At 42.0% G+C, this 14,716-nt stretch overlaps 1 protein-coding gene across 2 annotated transcripts in view; it reads right to left on the bottom strand.

Annotated features, from left to right (window-relative positions):
* The window catches only part of LOC132830010 (glucocorticoid modulatory element-binding protein 1-like), a 42,774-nt gene extending 28,365 nt beyond the window's left edge, over nt 1–14,409 (bottom strand). Inside the window, exons 1-2 of one of the 2 annotated variants that reach the window (XM_060847470.1) lie at nt 14,057–14,409; nt 8,248–8,336 (exon numbers count right to left, since the gene is read on the bottom strand). In XM_060847470.1, the coding sequence (XP_060703453.1) occupies nt 8,248–8,336; nt 14,057–14,196 (229 nt within the window). In that variant the 5' untranslated portion in view covers nt 14,197–14,409. Of the gene's footprint in view, nt 1–8,247; nt 8,388–14,056 lie in introns of both variants that reach the window. The other variant, XM_060847471.1, reaches the window with a different exon arrangement.
* Nucleotides 14,410–14,716: the final 307 nt, after the last annotated feature.

Below are 14,716 nucleotides of genomic sequence, written 5' to 3'. Positions count from 1 at the left end.
GAGGTAGAGAAGCAGAAAAAGTTGAGAAAGGAATTCCAAAGCTTTAAGGCCAAGAGAGCAAAGGTCAGAAATAAACGTGCAGAGAGATAGAGTGCTTTAGAAACAGCCGAAGTTACAGATAGGTGGCAGGTTTTAGGAAGGCAATGGGGGCAGCAACTTAGATCAGAATTGGTAATGGTACAATAAATTGAATTTACACAAACAGAAATGTAACAATAGCATCTGAAACAAGCACGAAGCACTCCTGGGTAAGTAAAGATGAACTACGTAAGCAGCAGCTGCTTCAACACTGCTTTATTCAAGTAGTTCGAAATAAAGGAGTTAACAAGCAGTGTAAAGTTCCTTTTGACACTTCAAACATAGCAAGAACTATGCACAGCACTGAAGAGATAGAAGATCCACCATCTTCTGCAAATACCACAGTGTCATTTTGATAGCTAGATTCTGGACAATAGGTATCCTGTTATTTCAGCGAGAGGCTGGTGACATGAACTTTCCTTCACCTACAACTGTCTTGAAATATTCTCAAATTCACTTCATACAGCATTTCACAACTGGATGACGACTATTCCTGTCAGTCTGGTCTGGATTTGAAATGAGGTACTGGATTTTGCTATTCAGCCCTTTCCATGCACGATAATGGAGTTCTTGAAAGTTATATTTAGCCGACAATTGCCAATTTCTAGTATATAACACTACTCCAGAAAAGGAGTGATGAAATGGACTCAGTTTAAATAACAGTTGCACCAATACCATTACTGGGAACATGACTAGATAAGGTATTATAAAATCAGAGCACTGAACCTGTAGTTAGACAGCAAACTCCGACAGTGCTTGCCAGAGATATGCAATGGATTAAATACATCACTTCAGAAATGTTAATCTACTACTGCTTTTATGCAACTAACATTCTTATACAGAAGAACCCAACTTACTTTATGACAGGGAGGTTGTCAGAAATGCTCCACGTTAGCTGCTCCTGAATGGTTTGATCACTAAGTACTTCAAAGAATGCTACATGCAGATCAGAAAGGGCACAATAGTAGACTGCACCATTTTTAATGTCTGTGCCTAATCTCAGAGATGCCGTTGGTAAGGTTTTCTCAGACTTCAGTACCAAAAGCCAGACAGAAAAGCAAACAAATGTGCTCCCTGTTCACCACCTAGTGACTCTCTTCAAATATCACCACGGAGGAACCTTGATTATCCGCAGGAGTACTTCATTTGGTTAATCGAATTCTGGGTAATTGAATGCCAGATAACATAGTTTAGCCAAGCATCAGGACTTTGCGAATTGGTGGATAATCTGATATTTGGATAATCAAATGCTGAATGATCGAGGTTCCTTTATACTCACTCTCTGGTTGTACTCTATTTCACAAATGCTAAAGTTGACTTCACTTATAATGCACTTTATGGTAGAATAGGTGCTCCACTCCCACCAAACTCCATCTCACCCATCTAACAGAACATATGTGTGTGTGTGTGTGCGCGTGTGCGCCACGCATTAATTATATATGTGGAGTGATTAACAGTTTTTAAAATGTTTCCTTTATGGGAGTGTTTGCTGAAAATCTGAGACCAAGTGATGTAAAGGAGATATTTAGGTCATGTGATATTTAGGTCATGTGACTGAAAAGATTTGGAGAACATTTATTCTGCTAAAACAACAAAATCTGGAACTAGGAAACTGGTCTTCCACCTAAGGGCAGCACTTTCAAGGATACTTGAAAAATTTACTGGAAAAGGAGTGTCATATTTACAAATGCATTTTGCATTAACCAAAAAAAACAATGAAACCTTCAATTTCCTTTTGCCCAGTCACATGTATCCCCTATCATCCAATTTTCTAGATGGCCAAAAATCCCCTGTCCAGACAAACACTGCATTTATTTCAGTGCTGTCTATTGTCTCGCCATTTCCATTTCTCATGGAGGATGCTGTTCTGGGCCAGTAATGGGGAATTGATGTATATGGGTGAGAAGATGGAATTGGATGTAAACCAGTGCCCAGCATCTTAATGCAGTATGGAGTAAAAGACCCCACTCAGAAGCTTGCAACAAGCCTCTCTTAAGGGTTGCAACTATTGGCTACACAACGAATTCAATCCCTGCAACAGGAGGGGTAATCATACCTACAAGATTAAAGGAAGAAATCATCAGGAGCTCAAAGCCTTTCCTATTCAGAGGAGATTGAAATATTAACAAAAAGCTTTCCATTACGTTTTTCCCCCACATGCATTACATTAAATGATAAAGAATTCCATCTTCTTGTTCAAACTTCTATTCAGTAATCAGATTAATTCTAAGTTTTTCCATCATCATTCCATTCAATGATTTGATGCGCAATGGCACAGTAATTGCGTTACTGGACTAATAAACTAACCCATGCTTTCCAAGATCACTAATTTTAATCCTACCATGACAAATAGAGAAATTGGAGTTCAATGTCATTAAAAATCAAACTCAGTGACCAGGTAACTATTGTCATAAAAGTCAATCTGGTTTACTACAGCCTTTTTGGGAAGGATCTCTACTGCCCCTTTCTGGTCTTGCCAACCTGTGATGCCAGACCTACAGCAATATGGTTGAATCCGAATTGCCTTCTAAAATGGCCAACATAGCTACTTAGTTCAAAGGCAACTGAGAATGGGCAACAAATATCAGCTTTGTCAGTAACACCCATATCCAGTACAAGAACAAACAGGAAAAATTGTAGCTCTACATGATATACATTACAAACAGACAGAAAAGGGTATATGCATAGTTTCTGGTGAGAGCTTCGACAATAATCAGTAGCAGGAACACGTTGGATTTTGCCTTGTTGACTGACGATGCCGAGGCCCTTATTATTTTAGGTAGTAGCTGTGATGTAGGAGATACAGTAGCCAAATTTAACAAATAGATAATCTGTTTTAATTATGTTGACTAAGATTAAAAACTGGCCAAGATACTGACAAAAAGAGATACTGCTCTTTCAAATAGTGCGACTGGATATGTTACTTCCGTCTGAGGGTTCAGATGGAGCTATAGGTAAACATCTCATCCAAGGGATGATACTGCCTGACAAAGTATTCCTTTTGTACTGCACCGGAATGTCAGCTGGATCTTAAGCTCAACTTTCTGGAGGAAGGCCTGAATCAACAACCTTCTAAGTCACATCTGTTTGTTATGCACATCGCATCAAGTACACAAGATACACATCAGTGAGTAATTTGCGATTTCATCTGATTAAGATTGTAAGTGAAGGTTACACTGCCTGATAATCTCTTTCTGCCACATGACGATTCCACATGGTCAAATTCCCTTTTTGGAGGTACTTGTAAGTTTTTGTAAAATTGATGCTGCTCAGCACTGCAAAAACAAATATGAAGAGTGAATTTTGGCTGGGTAAAGTAGGCTGGGTGGCAGAGTTCCAGGTTCACAAGTGACTGCATGTTTTCCCCATGTCTGACTGGGTTTCCTCTGGGTGCTCCAGTTTCCTTCCACAATCCAAAGCTGCACAGGTTAGGTTGATTGGCCATGATCAAAACTCCATGTGGGGGTTAAGGGGATGAGCTGAGGGGCTCTTCAGAGAATCAGTCCAGACTTAACAAGCCAAATAGCCTCATTCTGCTCTCTAGGGATTCTGTGGTTCTATGAAGTATCAGATCAAGTCAGATTCAAGTGGTCCAATCAAGGGATGTCCAAGTTTCAGATTGCAAGCAATACTCAGCCCAGGGCAAATAACAAAGCTAATTAATTTAGGCAAAACCTTTTTGAATGCAAAGTTGGCTTGAGAATCAACATCATCTGTTCTTGCTTCTATTTCCTCTCTCTCAATTGTGCTGAGACACCAGCAAACTTGCTCAAATTTGCACTTGGTGTTCTTAGTCATCAAGTTATCCTGTTGCCTCACTGGTGAATAAATCCCAGGATCTGTCAGAATTATGTAAATACAGATGTACAGAATGGCGTATTTAAACTTTGAACGCATCAAACATTTCTAACGGATCCACTTCTGCTTTGTTTTTTTGAGATGCAAATGACTTTCATCATATGCTTATAATTCAGGTGGTTCATATCGATGACTACTAAAGCTTATCTGAGCCTGCAAGCTTCCACAGAAATAGGACAGGCGGTGATTTGTGTATTGGTTGAGTTGCTGCTTGTTTTCTGGCTGCTTAATATATGGGCTTGCTTTCTAAGAAACCCATATGTTATTTTTACATGGTTTAGCCAGGTGCAGTCATATTGGCAATGTTTCCCTCAGACATTTGAAACGTCAATTCTCCTGCTCCTTGGATGCTGCCTGACCTGCTGCGCTTTTCCAGCAATACATTCTTCAGCTCAGAACTTAAAGTCAATTTCAAAGCTTCTAAGTGAAAGCTTTAGTGTAGCTGCAGCACTTCCTTTGACGTCATGAGTGTGCACCCCAGGCTCAAGCTCTCCATAGAATATTCATTTTGGCAAGGGAGTCTCTCTCATTCTGGCCATATGACCAGCCTCCATCATTTACAAATGCCTCAATACAGCGTGGAAGCATGGCATGCCAATTTGGGCAAGTACCTCACTAACCATGTCATCTGACCTTCAGAAGGTTCCAGAAACAGCTCAAATGAAAGTTAATTGAGCTTCTTGGCATGACAAAGATACTTAGTACAAGTCTTGCATTCATAGAATGAAGTGGGCAGGACTATAGATCCAGAGACTTAATTTGGTAGGCAGACCAAGATTGTAAGATCATAACATACAGGAGTCAAATTCGGCTATTCAGCCCATCGAATCTGCTCTGCCATTAGATCATGGCTGATATATTTCTCAAGTCGTGTGGCGCTGGAAAAGCGCAGCCAGTCAGGCAGCATCTTTTTGCACATGCTCAAAATGTCAACTCTCCTGCTCCTTGGATACTGACTGGCTGTGCTTTTCCAGCGCCACACTTTTCGACTCTGATCTCCAGCATTTGCAGTTCTCACTTTCTCCTGGTATACTTCCCAAGCCGATCCTCCAGCCTTCTCCCTATAACCTTTGAACCCCTTACTAACAGAGAACCCCTCTCAGTCTTATATGCACTCAATGACTTACTCTTCTTTGTGCTGAGACTGATATTTAAAATCTACCAAAAGGTTATACTGGTCTTGACAATTCTTCTGCATGCCACATATTTATTGTAGAAGGCTCAAGAGACAGAGCACGACTGCAACAAATAAATTTATCCAAATGAAATGGGTGGGCACTATTTTGTTCAAATAACTTATTAATGGGCTAAGTTATTTCATCTGGGGTTTGGAGCTTTTTGGTTAGTTTGCTTCCCGTTCAGGAAGCTAGGCAGCAGCACACTGCGTGCGAGACCTCGCCTGCCCCCAACATCGTTTCCCCCCCCCCGCCCCCCCCATCTGCTCCCACACCACCCCCCACCAACCCCCAACCCAGTTTCCCTCCCACTCACTGCCACCCATCCCAACCCCACCCAGCACTGGCCCCAATCCTGCACCCCTGTCCACCCCTCCCCCCCCCACCAGGTCAGCTGGACTGGACACCAACAGTAAGACTGCTTGCTGCCTTTCTGGGATAAGTCTCCAAATAGCACGCACAACTTTTTGACAGGTTTCACCTCTGCCCTATGCCCTACCACAGAAATAAAGTCAGAAGTGAGGATGTCTCCTGATGATTGCACAACACTTGACATCATTCTCAATAACTGATTCTGACGTAATTCATACACATATGCAACAAGTCATGGACAACATCTGGGCTTGAGCTGATGTGTGGTTAGCATGTCATTTGCCACTTAAGTGCCATATCCAACAAAACAATTTAAGCATCCTCCCTAGACACTGACATGACCATCACTAACCTTCACCCACTATCAATATCCTGGGGTTACTAATGACCATAAATAGAGTTGGATCAGCAATATATACAATTGCTAATGTGGTTAGAGATTGGGAATTTTGAAATAAGTAATTCAGCTCCTGTCTCCCTGGTGCTTGGTCATCATGCGAAATGCACACAAGTGATGGAATCCTCTCCACTTGCAGCTCTAACAGTACTCGAGACGTTTGATACATGCCAGGACACAGCAGTCTGCTCGATTTGCACCCTATTAAAAACCTTCACCATTCATTCCCTTCATCAGTGATGCACAGTGGAAGTAATGTGTACTTCTTCCAAAATGTACTGCAGCATCTCACTAAGGTACTTCTAATAGCAACCGTCAAAATCCATAATCTCCATCACCTAGAAGAACAAAGGCAGATGATGCACAATAACCTCAAAGTTGGCTCCATTCTACACTCCATCCTGACTTGCAATAGTAACTTTTTCTACACTGTTGCTAGGTCAAACTCCTGGAATTCCTTCCTTCCAGAACACATGATATCCTGATCTTCTTAGAACTTAAGGACTGCAGCAGTTCAAAAAGGCGGTTCATTAACAACTTGTCTAGGGTAATTTGGGACGGGCAATAATTGCTAGCCCATACCCATGAACTTGTGAACACTGAATACCAGATTCCACCAATGTCTGAAAAACTAAGGAACACAAGCGAAAGCCATATAGCACAAAGTAGCGCTACTAATATCCTGGAGTTGAGAGACAACACTGCCTTATGGGGAAAGGTAGAGAAATTTTAATCATATAAGTGGTTATGTTTGGAATGGATTAAAAAGTTTGCCTGATGTTCCATTCTGTAGGGGAGCTCATAACCAAGAATCATAAGAAAAACAACGATAATTCCAACAAGGAATTCATGAGAAACTACTTTACCAGAGTATGTTTAGAATTTCGAACTTGCTACCATATGGAGTAGAGGTGAATAGGATAGATATATTTAAGAACAAAACAGATTAGTATACAAAGGAGAAAAACGAACAGAAGGCTAAATGAAGTTAAAAATCACAACACCAGTTTATAGTCCAACAGGTTAATTTGGAAATACTAGCTTTCAGATCACTGCTCCTTCATCAGGTTACCATGAAAGCTGGGATTTCCAAATAAACCTGTTGGACTATAACCTGGTGTTTGAGATTTTTAACTTTGCCCACCCCAGTCCAACACCAGCACCTCCACATCAGACTTAGATGAAGCGGGGGCTCGGCCAGATTTGGAGCATTCACTCGAGCACAATCCAGCTGTGCTGTAAAATTTTGGTAACCAGATTTTTCCAAAATCTGGATGCTTGAATAGTCTCTTTCCATGCTATATGTTCTATAATTTTCATACTTTCCCTATTTTTTGATATGAATCAAAAAAAGCACATTATCCAAATCATTATAGAGTGAAGATGTGGAGCAATGTGTGGCGTAATTCATAAATCACCAAAGAATAGCGTATTTAACTAAAATCTAATATAATGTTGTTATTTAGTACAAAGGGGATTGAGTTCAAAACTAAGGTGATTGTGCTTTATTTACACAGGGCACAGGGGAGATGTCATCTGGAGAAATGTGTATAATTGGGCGGGGGGGGGCGGTGTTGTACATGTACTGGATGCAGTTCAGAGAAGGCTTACTGGACTAGGATTGTGATATGGGAAAAGAATTGGACAGGCTCAGCTTATGTTTAAGAGAGTTTAGGAGAGCAAGAGATGAGTTGATTGAAACATACAAGCTCCTGGCAGGGGAGATGTGGAAATAATGTTTTGTTGGTCTTGTTGGTGAATCTAGACCCAATGGTCACTATTTCAAAAGATGGGGTGGTCTGTTAAAGACAGAATTTTTCTGAGGGTCATGAATTGTTGGAAGTCTTCTGTGTGGAAGCAGGGTATTTGAACATTTTTAAGACTGAGGTGCACAGAGTCTTGATAAACAAGGGGGTGAAAGGATATTAGGGATAGGTTGGGTGATCAGATCTGCTATGATTTTATTGAATAGTGGAGCAAGCTAAAGAAGCACCTGCCTGAAACATCGATTTTCCTGCTCTTCAGATGCTGCCTGACCTGCTGTGCGTTTCCAGCACCACACTAATCTTGACTCTTATCTCTGGCATCTACACTCCTCACTTTCACCAAAGCAGCAACCTGGCCTACACCTATTCCTACTTCGTACCCTCACATGTAACTCGCATGCTAAATTTTTGCACATGCCCAGAATGCATTATGCTCTTGTAAAAACTGCTAAAATCAAATTCCGAGCATTTAACAGACAGTAATTTGACAGAATTTTTGCTACCTTATTCTACTTGCCAACGCTTGATTAGATGTTTAAACTTAAGTAAACAAAACTCAAACAATACCCATTGTGTTATGTTATGAAGTCTAATCTCTTACCTTCCCCATCTGCTAACTTCTGCAAAGTGTGCGTCTCCACAGTCACAACCGAAGCATTGCAATTCGATTCCGCTCCTTCTTCACACATGCTATTGGAATAATTTCAAACGAAGGTCAGTCCACAGTACAGGAATGAACAACTGTACAAAGATAAATAGAAAGTTGTCCGGTCAAAACAAAATACAGTGCTGCCACTGGGAGTTCAGTGAAACGCACTATCAAATTTTGGGTGTTGACTTATTGACAGTTTGGTTTATAATGGACACTTCTTGTAAAATGTCACATGTACTGCATGTAACACTTTATCCAACATTCATTGCTTGAAACATTCCCTCCAACTCTGTGCAATCACCTGTACCCTGGGTTCTCTCCATCTAAATTCAAGATTGTTATCTGAAAATGCTTCTGAGACAAATAACTGCTTGGAATAGATAATCATAATTGTGCCAAAGATTACACAGAAAACCAACTTAAGCTCGTAAGTTGGTCTTGCAGTGTGATGCATTTGCATACATTAGGAGCTACGAATACGTTACACAGGGTTCAATTTTATCCAGGGAAAAGAAATTCATCCATACTTAGCATCTGTTTTCATCAAGGAAAGGGTCATGAATTGCTAGTGTTTTCTCTAAGCTGTGCTGCTGCTCTGATTGTCTTCTGGGTCTGGAGGTTGCTGCCGCGCATTCAATGAGAAACAAAATTAGAAAGAGTATTGTTGCCAACTCCACTACATTCTTCACAACACCACCTTAACAAGAGTACACCTGCTTAGTCTCAAGATTTTCAGTGAACTAAGCATGACAGTTAACAGATTCTGCTGCATTTCCATTCCTACGATGGCTCAGTACCCTTGCCATATGCTGTAAAAATTGATGCTCACTTTTCAACTTTGACTTCTTGCTTATCACTCCTGATAAACGCCAGACAAAATACTCAGATGAATTTTATGCCTAACCAACACGTCGATATCATGGAAGTAATGAAAAAGTGATAAATTAATGAAGAGCACATCAAAAGGACATTGGCACATTAAAAACTAAAGATTTACTTAATGTTTCAGCGCATTGAGAGAAATCTCTAGGTCATACACAACGAATTATGTTTGGCTGCATTCACTGCTTTGCAACAGTGCCACAGGTGTTTCAATGTCAGAACACTTGAGATCACAGTTCAATGTTAAATCGAAAGTTGTACTGCACCCTAGTGTCAACTTATTCAATTAAAAGCTCACATTCTAATGATAAACTCTCAGCCTTTTAAAACAGAAGTGACTGTTAAAATTCGGACAAGCTAAAACGTATTGTGTATACATTGTTAAGTGATGTTTTCCCATTGGCATGCTAAGATCAACAAACACAGACACCAAAATGACAAAATATACACAGGTCATCAATGCCAGCAACACAAAAGCAGTTGCTAGGGATTGAAGTTTTACTCAAAAAACTTCAATATGTTCTCCTTCGCACCCCCAAAAGTGTGAGCTCTGCTATAATATAATTTCATTATATACTCATGTGGAATAAGATCTTCAGTACGTGATCCATGGGACGACTGTCATATCTGGATCTTAAACTTGTCTAAGCTAGTTATTTGATTATGAGACACCTCGGTTTGATACCATCATCTTCCATATCCATACATTTTCTAGCAATGGGTCAATAGATCAGAAAAAAGACTAAAATGTTGAGACCAACTAATCATTCCCTTCTCTGACAACTGAATCAGCACAGAATAATTAAGCTCTGTGTCTCCTGACTTTGTACTGGGTTAAGCAAGATGCGATTAATACCAGAACATACTAATGTCACCGTTTCACAGTTATCATGCAACTTCTTTTCTTTTTCTTAAAATGCTGAATGATGGATGGAGGCAACAAAGTTCCACCACATCAGCTGTTGATTTAGGTGGAGACATCCCATCATCCCTCAGGCAAAGTGAAAAATGGTGTATCACCAACATCAACACCATTCCGATCAGATTCCCTGTTTTAGAACAGAGAACACTGTCAATATAAGGAGTAAAATACATTTATCTTCAAAGTAAACATTCCCTCACATGGTAATAGCTCAACTGCTATTGTTCCTAAACTGCTGTGAAAATGGTTTCAATGCAAGTTGGAAGGTTTAACTGATGGAACAACAGCATTCTGGAGGAGGTCATTGATTCATCATATCAACTATTCGCCAGCATTTCCAACTCCACAGACACTCAGGTCTTTTTTACATTTACAGCTGATCACATTCTCACAATCAGCTCACTTGACTGCACTGCAGCCGCTGACATAATAATGAAATATAAAGCAGTCCCAGATTTCACCGGGTGTGAACTCTTGGCAGGGGTTCAGTGTTAGAAATGCAGAACTCTCAGAAAAACTTAATGACAAAAACTACCTCAATCCCTGCAGTAATTCAGAGTTTGCGTATGCCAGTCAAGGTCCATACACTGATGTGTCTATGACAGAAACATCTAGTACGACAAATGCTACTTCTGTATAGATTTACCAGATTTATTTTCTAAACAGCATAGCACCAAAGCTTCTCGATTTGTGATCAAACAAGCTTGAAATTGGGATGAGGGGGAGTAGGGCGAACCAGAATGAGATCAGTCATACATGTATTTCCTTTTAAAAAAGCAAAAAGATTCAAATGAGAGAAAGGGAATGGCTTCTCAAAAGTTGCCACTCCACCCTTGCCAATGTTAAAGGGAAGGCCAAGAAAATGACATCATCTGCCACATATGACCCAATGCATCAGGAGGGCATACATTAGTAGAATATAACTAAGGGAAAATGGGCTCACAATGAGAGTTCTACTTGGAGCAGCAAAATCCACCTTTCTAAACTGTAGAAATTACATTTCACTTGCCAGAATGGATTATCATCATACCAATGCAGAAACTTATGAAATTTAGTTTTTGATATGTCTAATAGTTGCTTTGGTGAACTAGAAACTTAGGGATTAAGGGGTCAAATCTCATCCTGCAGGTTGAAGAATATAAAGCAAAATATGGTTTGGGTTGACACAAGGTAAAACAAAATTGGTGCAGTTGTCTCAAAATATGCAACTGGCTCACTCACAGCAGCAGTCAGGATAGATCACTTAATTCTGCTTACTCCAGCCTACTTGCTTCTAATCCCAGACTACAGTTAATTCTCAATGCACTCAGGGCAACAAAACAATAAATATCAACCATATCAGCATCATCCACACCCTTGCAACAAGTGTTTTAAAAGAATCCTTAGGGATCTTGTGACTCAGTGGCAGTATTCCTATCTGTGTCAAAAGACCTGGGTTTAAGTCCCATCTGCTCCAGATATATCTTAATATCTCTGGACAGTTTGATTAAAAGGTATCTATGAAGAATCCTAAACTCCCCTACACCAAAGCACCAGATAGAACATGAACAAGCACTATAAAGACAGTTGCTCAGTACGTTTCCACAAATAACTCAAATCCTCCCCACCTGACCCACTGGATTAATACTTTATAATATTTATAATCAACAAATCTCAGGCCCTAGTATTATGAAAGTTAAAAATGGGTCCTTGGCCACAAGGCCAACCATTGTCAATCACCTGTCATTCACCTCCACTTGAATTTCTCACTCTGAGTCCTTGAACTGCATGGTTGCTAGGCCATTGCAGAGGGCAGCTAATAGTCAACCATATTGTTCAGGATCTGGAGTCTCACATGTGTTAGACAAACAAAGCAAATTCCCTCCCCTATAGGACACTGCTGAGCCCACTGGGTTTTTACAACAATTAAGGACAGTTTCATGGTCACCATTATTGAGACTACCTTTACATTCCAGATATTTTAAACTATACTCAAGTTTCACCGACTACTGAAATTTCACCTCGAGCACCACATCATCAACCAGCACTTCTGGCGGTGTTACCACTATGCCACTATCTCCCAGTTGTTCCTTTCCACCAAACATTTCCCAGAACATTGTCTGAAAAGACTTCTACATATTCAAACTAAAATTAGTTTTTATGTAAAAATAACAGATCATAACATCAAGCAACAGGGAACATGGCATTTGAAAAGTAACAGAAAAGTAAATGGATAAAGGGAATAAGATTTGAGTGGACAGCTCCAAATGAACTTTTAGTTGTTGGATGGGAACAGGAGAATGAACAGCCTGTGCTGCCATACGGTTTTGATTCTGAATGGTTGTTGGTCTGAAGTGTTAACTCATTTTTTTTTAATTTCCAGCACACACAGCATTTTGTTTTCTCCATATGCTTTACTGTATGATTTTTTTTCGAAATGCAGCTCATCATCATAATTTCGGAAAGAAAGCAGAATTTGCATACAAAGATGAGTTTTTTTTAAAAAAAGTAACACTTGTAGAATGATAAACACTGGCCAGGACATAGAAATTCCTGCACATATTCTGAGTGTATCATTGGAACCTTGATACCCATCTGAAGGAATACCTTAACTTTTCAACTCTGACCTAGCAAAGCATTGCATTCGGGTAACAAACTAACTTTTGTGCTCAAGTCAATGGGCAAATACTTGAACCCACAAATGGCTGGAATTTAATTTTCAAACGAATTATATATTCTTTATTTGCATGCAAGACATAGTAAGGCTGGTATGTGAATAGTTGGGGTCAGGGCCCCAAGGGGCTTGGTGAGCTAATACAGCAATGACCATTGTGGAGCTAACACCAAATTCTAAAGGTTGTCCTCCCACTTTAACAATTCTCAGTGCAGTGTCAGGACAAGTTTCAAACTCTGGAAAAGCATCAGAGGGAAAAGGTCTAGGAAGCACTGTATTTATGTATTTACATTAATGCTAATACAAGAGAACAAATTTAATCTATTGAGTTCAAAGGGGCTGGCAAAAGCAGGAGGGGGGAAACATAGGGGATCTGTGAAAGGTTTGGAGACAGCGGAGGGGGAGGAGGAAGAACACATGCCACCTGCAGATATTTTGGGGGGGGGGGGGGAGGAGAGAAGAGCAGGGCACAAAAACGAGGGGGGGGCACAGGCACCTGCAAAATTAGGGGCAACACAGGAGACCTGCAAAAACAGGGGGTGGGGTGGGGGTGAACACAGGAGACCTGCAAAAACAGGGGGTGGGGTGGGGGTGAACACAGGAGACCTGCAAAAACAGGGGGTGGGGTGGGGGTGAACACAGGAGACCTGCAAAAACAGGGGGTGGGGTGGGGGTGAACACAGGAGACCTGCAAAAACAGGGGGTGGGGTGGGGGTGAACACAGGAGACCTGCAAAAACAGGGGGTGGGGGGAAAACAGAAGGCAAATGCAAAACATGGAGGGGTGGGAAAGAGGAAGAAGTCGGGACATCTGCAAAAATGGGGAGAACACAGGACATCCGGAAATTGGGGGGGGGAGAAAGAGAGACAGGGCACCAGCAAAAAAAATGGGGGAAAGACACAGGGTCACCCTGAAAAATGGTATGGGGGCGGAAGAACAGGGCACCTGCGAAAATGGTGAGGAGGGGAACAGGGCACCCGCAAAAAAGAGAGGGAGGGGGAGAACACTGTGTGTGGGTGGGGTGAGTTTCACTGCGCTTGGTCTGCTCAGGATTTCCGACGGGGGCCGTGGAGCGCAACCGAGGCGACGCCTCAATCCCTGCGCTTTCAGCGTTGGTGCTGTCCCCCCCACCCCCCAGTGTAATGGTTCCGTTTGAAAATGTGAGAGGATATTGTGAAGCATTGAGCTCTGTCTAGTCTGGTGTCGGAGTGTGACGGCCAGGCTCCAGAGCTTCACTGGGTGGGTGTCTGAAGCCGGTAGGCCTCACGCCCCCCCGGACCCCCCCAGCACAGGATCCTTACCCATGCTGGACCGGCTGCAGCTGCAGGATGACTTGGGTCTTGCTCTCCTCGGAGCTCTCCCCCTCTAGGCTTGCGGGCTCGGCCTTCACCACCACCACATCCCCGACAGGCACCGCGTTCACCTCCGCCGCGTTCGCCATCTTCGCTGCCTCGCCCTCCTCCTTTTGCTCGCTCCGAACGATCGCCCGCCTACTCGCTGACTCCTCCGAGGGTGGGGGCGGGGGGGCCTGCGGGGCCTAGAGGCCCACCCGCGGGCTCTGGGCGCCGCTGAACAAACCGAGAAATGGCCGAGGTCCCGCGGTCTCTACTTCGGCGCTTTTCCGTCACCAACGTCTCCCTGCCAGCGTCGACACGTCGTTACGCCATCACGTCCACGGCTGTGCGTCACCGTCACGTGCCCTACGCCGCCTTCCGGCCCATCCTGAATTGTGTCTACTCAGAATTCCGCCATCTTTCATACTGGCAAGGGCCACACCATCATGCAATAACATTGCTGAAGAAAGTTAAAAGTCATACAACATCAGCTTTCGAGGCGCTACCTCTTGATCAGGTGGTCCTCGAAAGCTAGTGCTTCCAAATAAACCTGTTGGACGATAATGTGGTGTTCCCAGACCTGCTGAGTTTCTCCAAAATGTTCTAGTTCTGTTTTTGTACCAATTT

Source organism: Hemiscyllium ocellatum, chromosome 30 (genome assembly GCF_020745735.1).
Source record: "Hemiscyllium ocellatum isolate sHemOce1 chromosome 30, sHemOce1.pat.X.cur, whole genome shotgun sequence".
Lineage (NCBI taxonomy): Eukaryota > Metazoa > Chordata > Chondrichthyes > Orectolobiformes > Hemiscylliidae > Hemiscyllium > Hemiscyllium ocellatum.
Note: the sequence above shows the minus strand (reverse complement) of the source record. Positions and strands in the feature narration are given on the sequence as shown.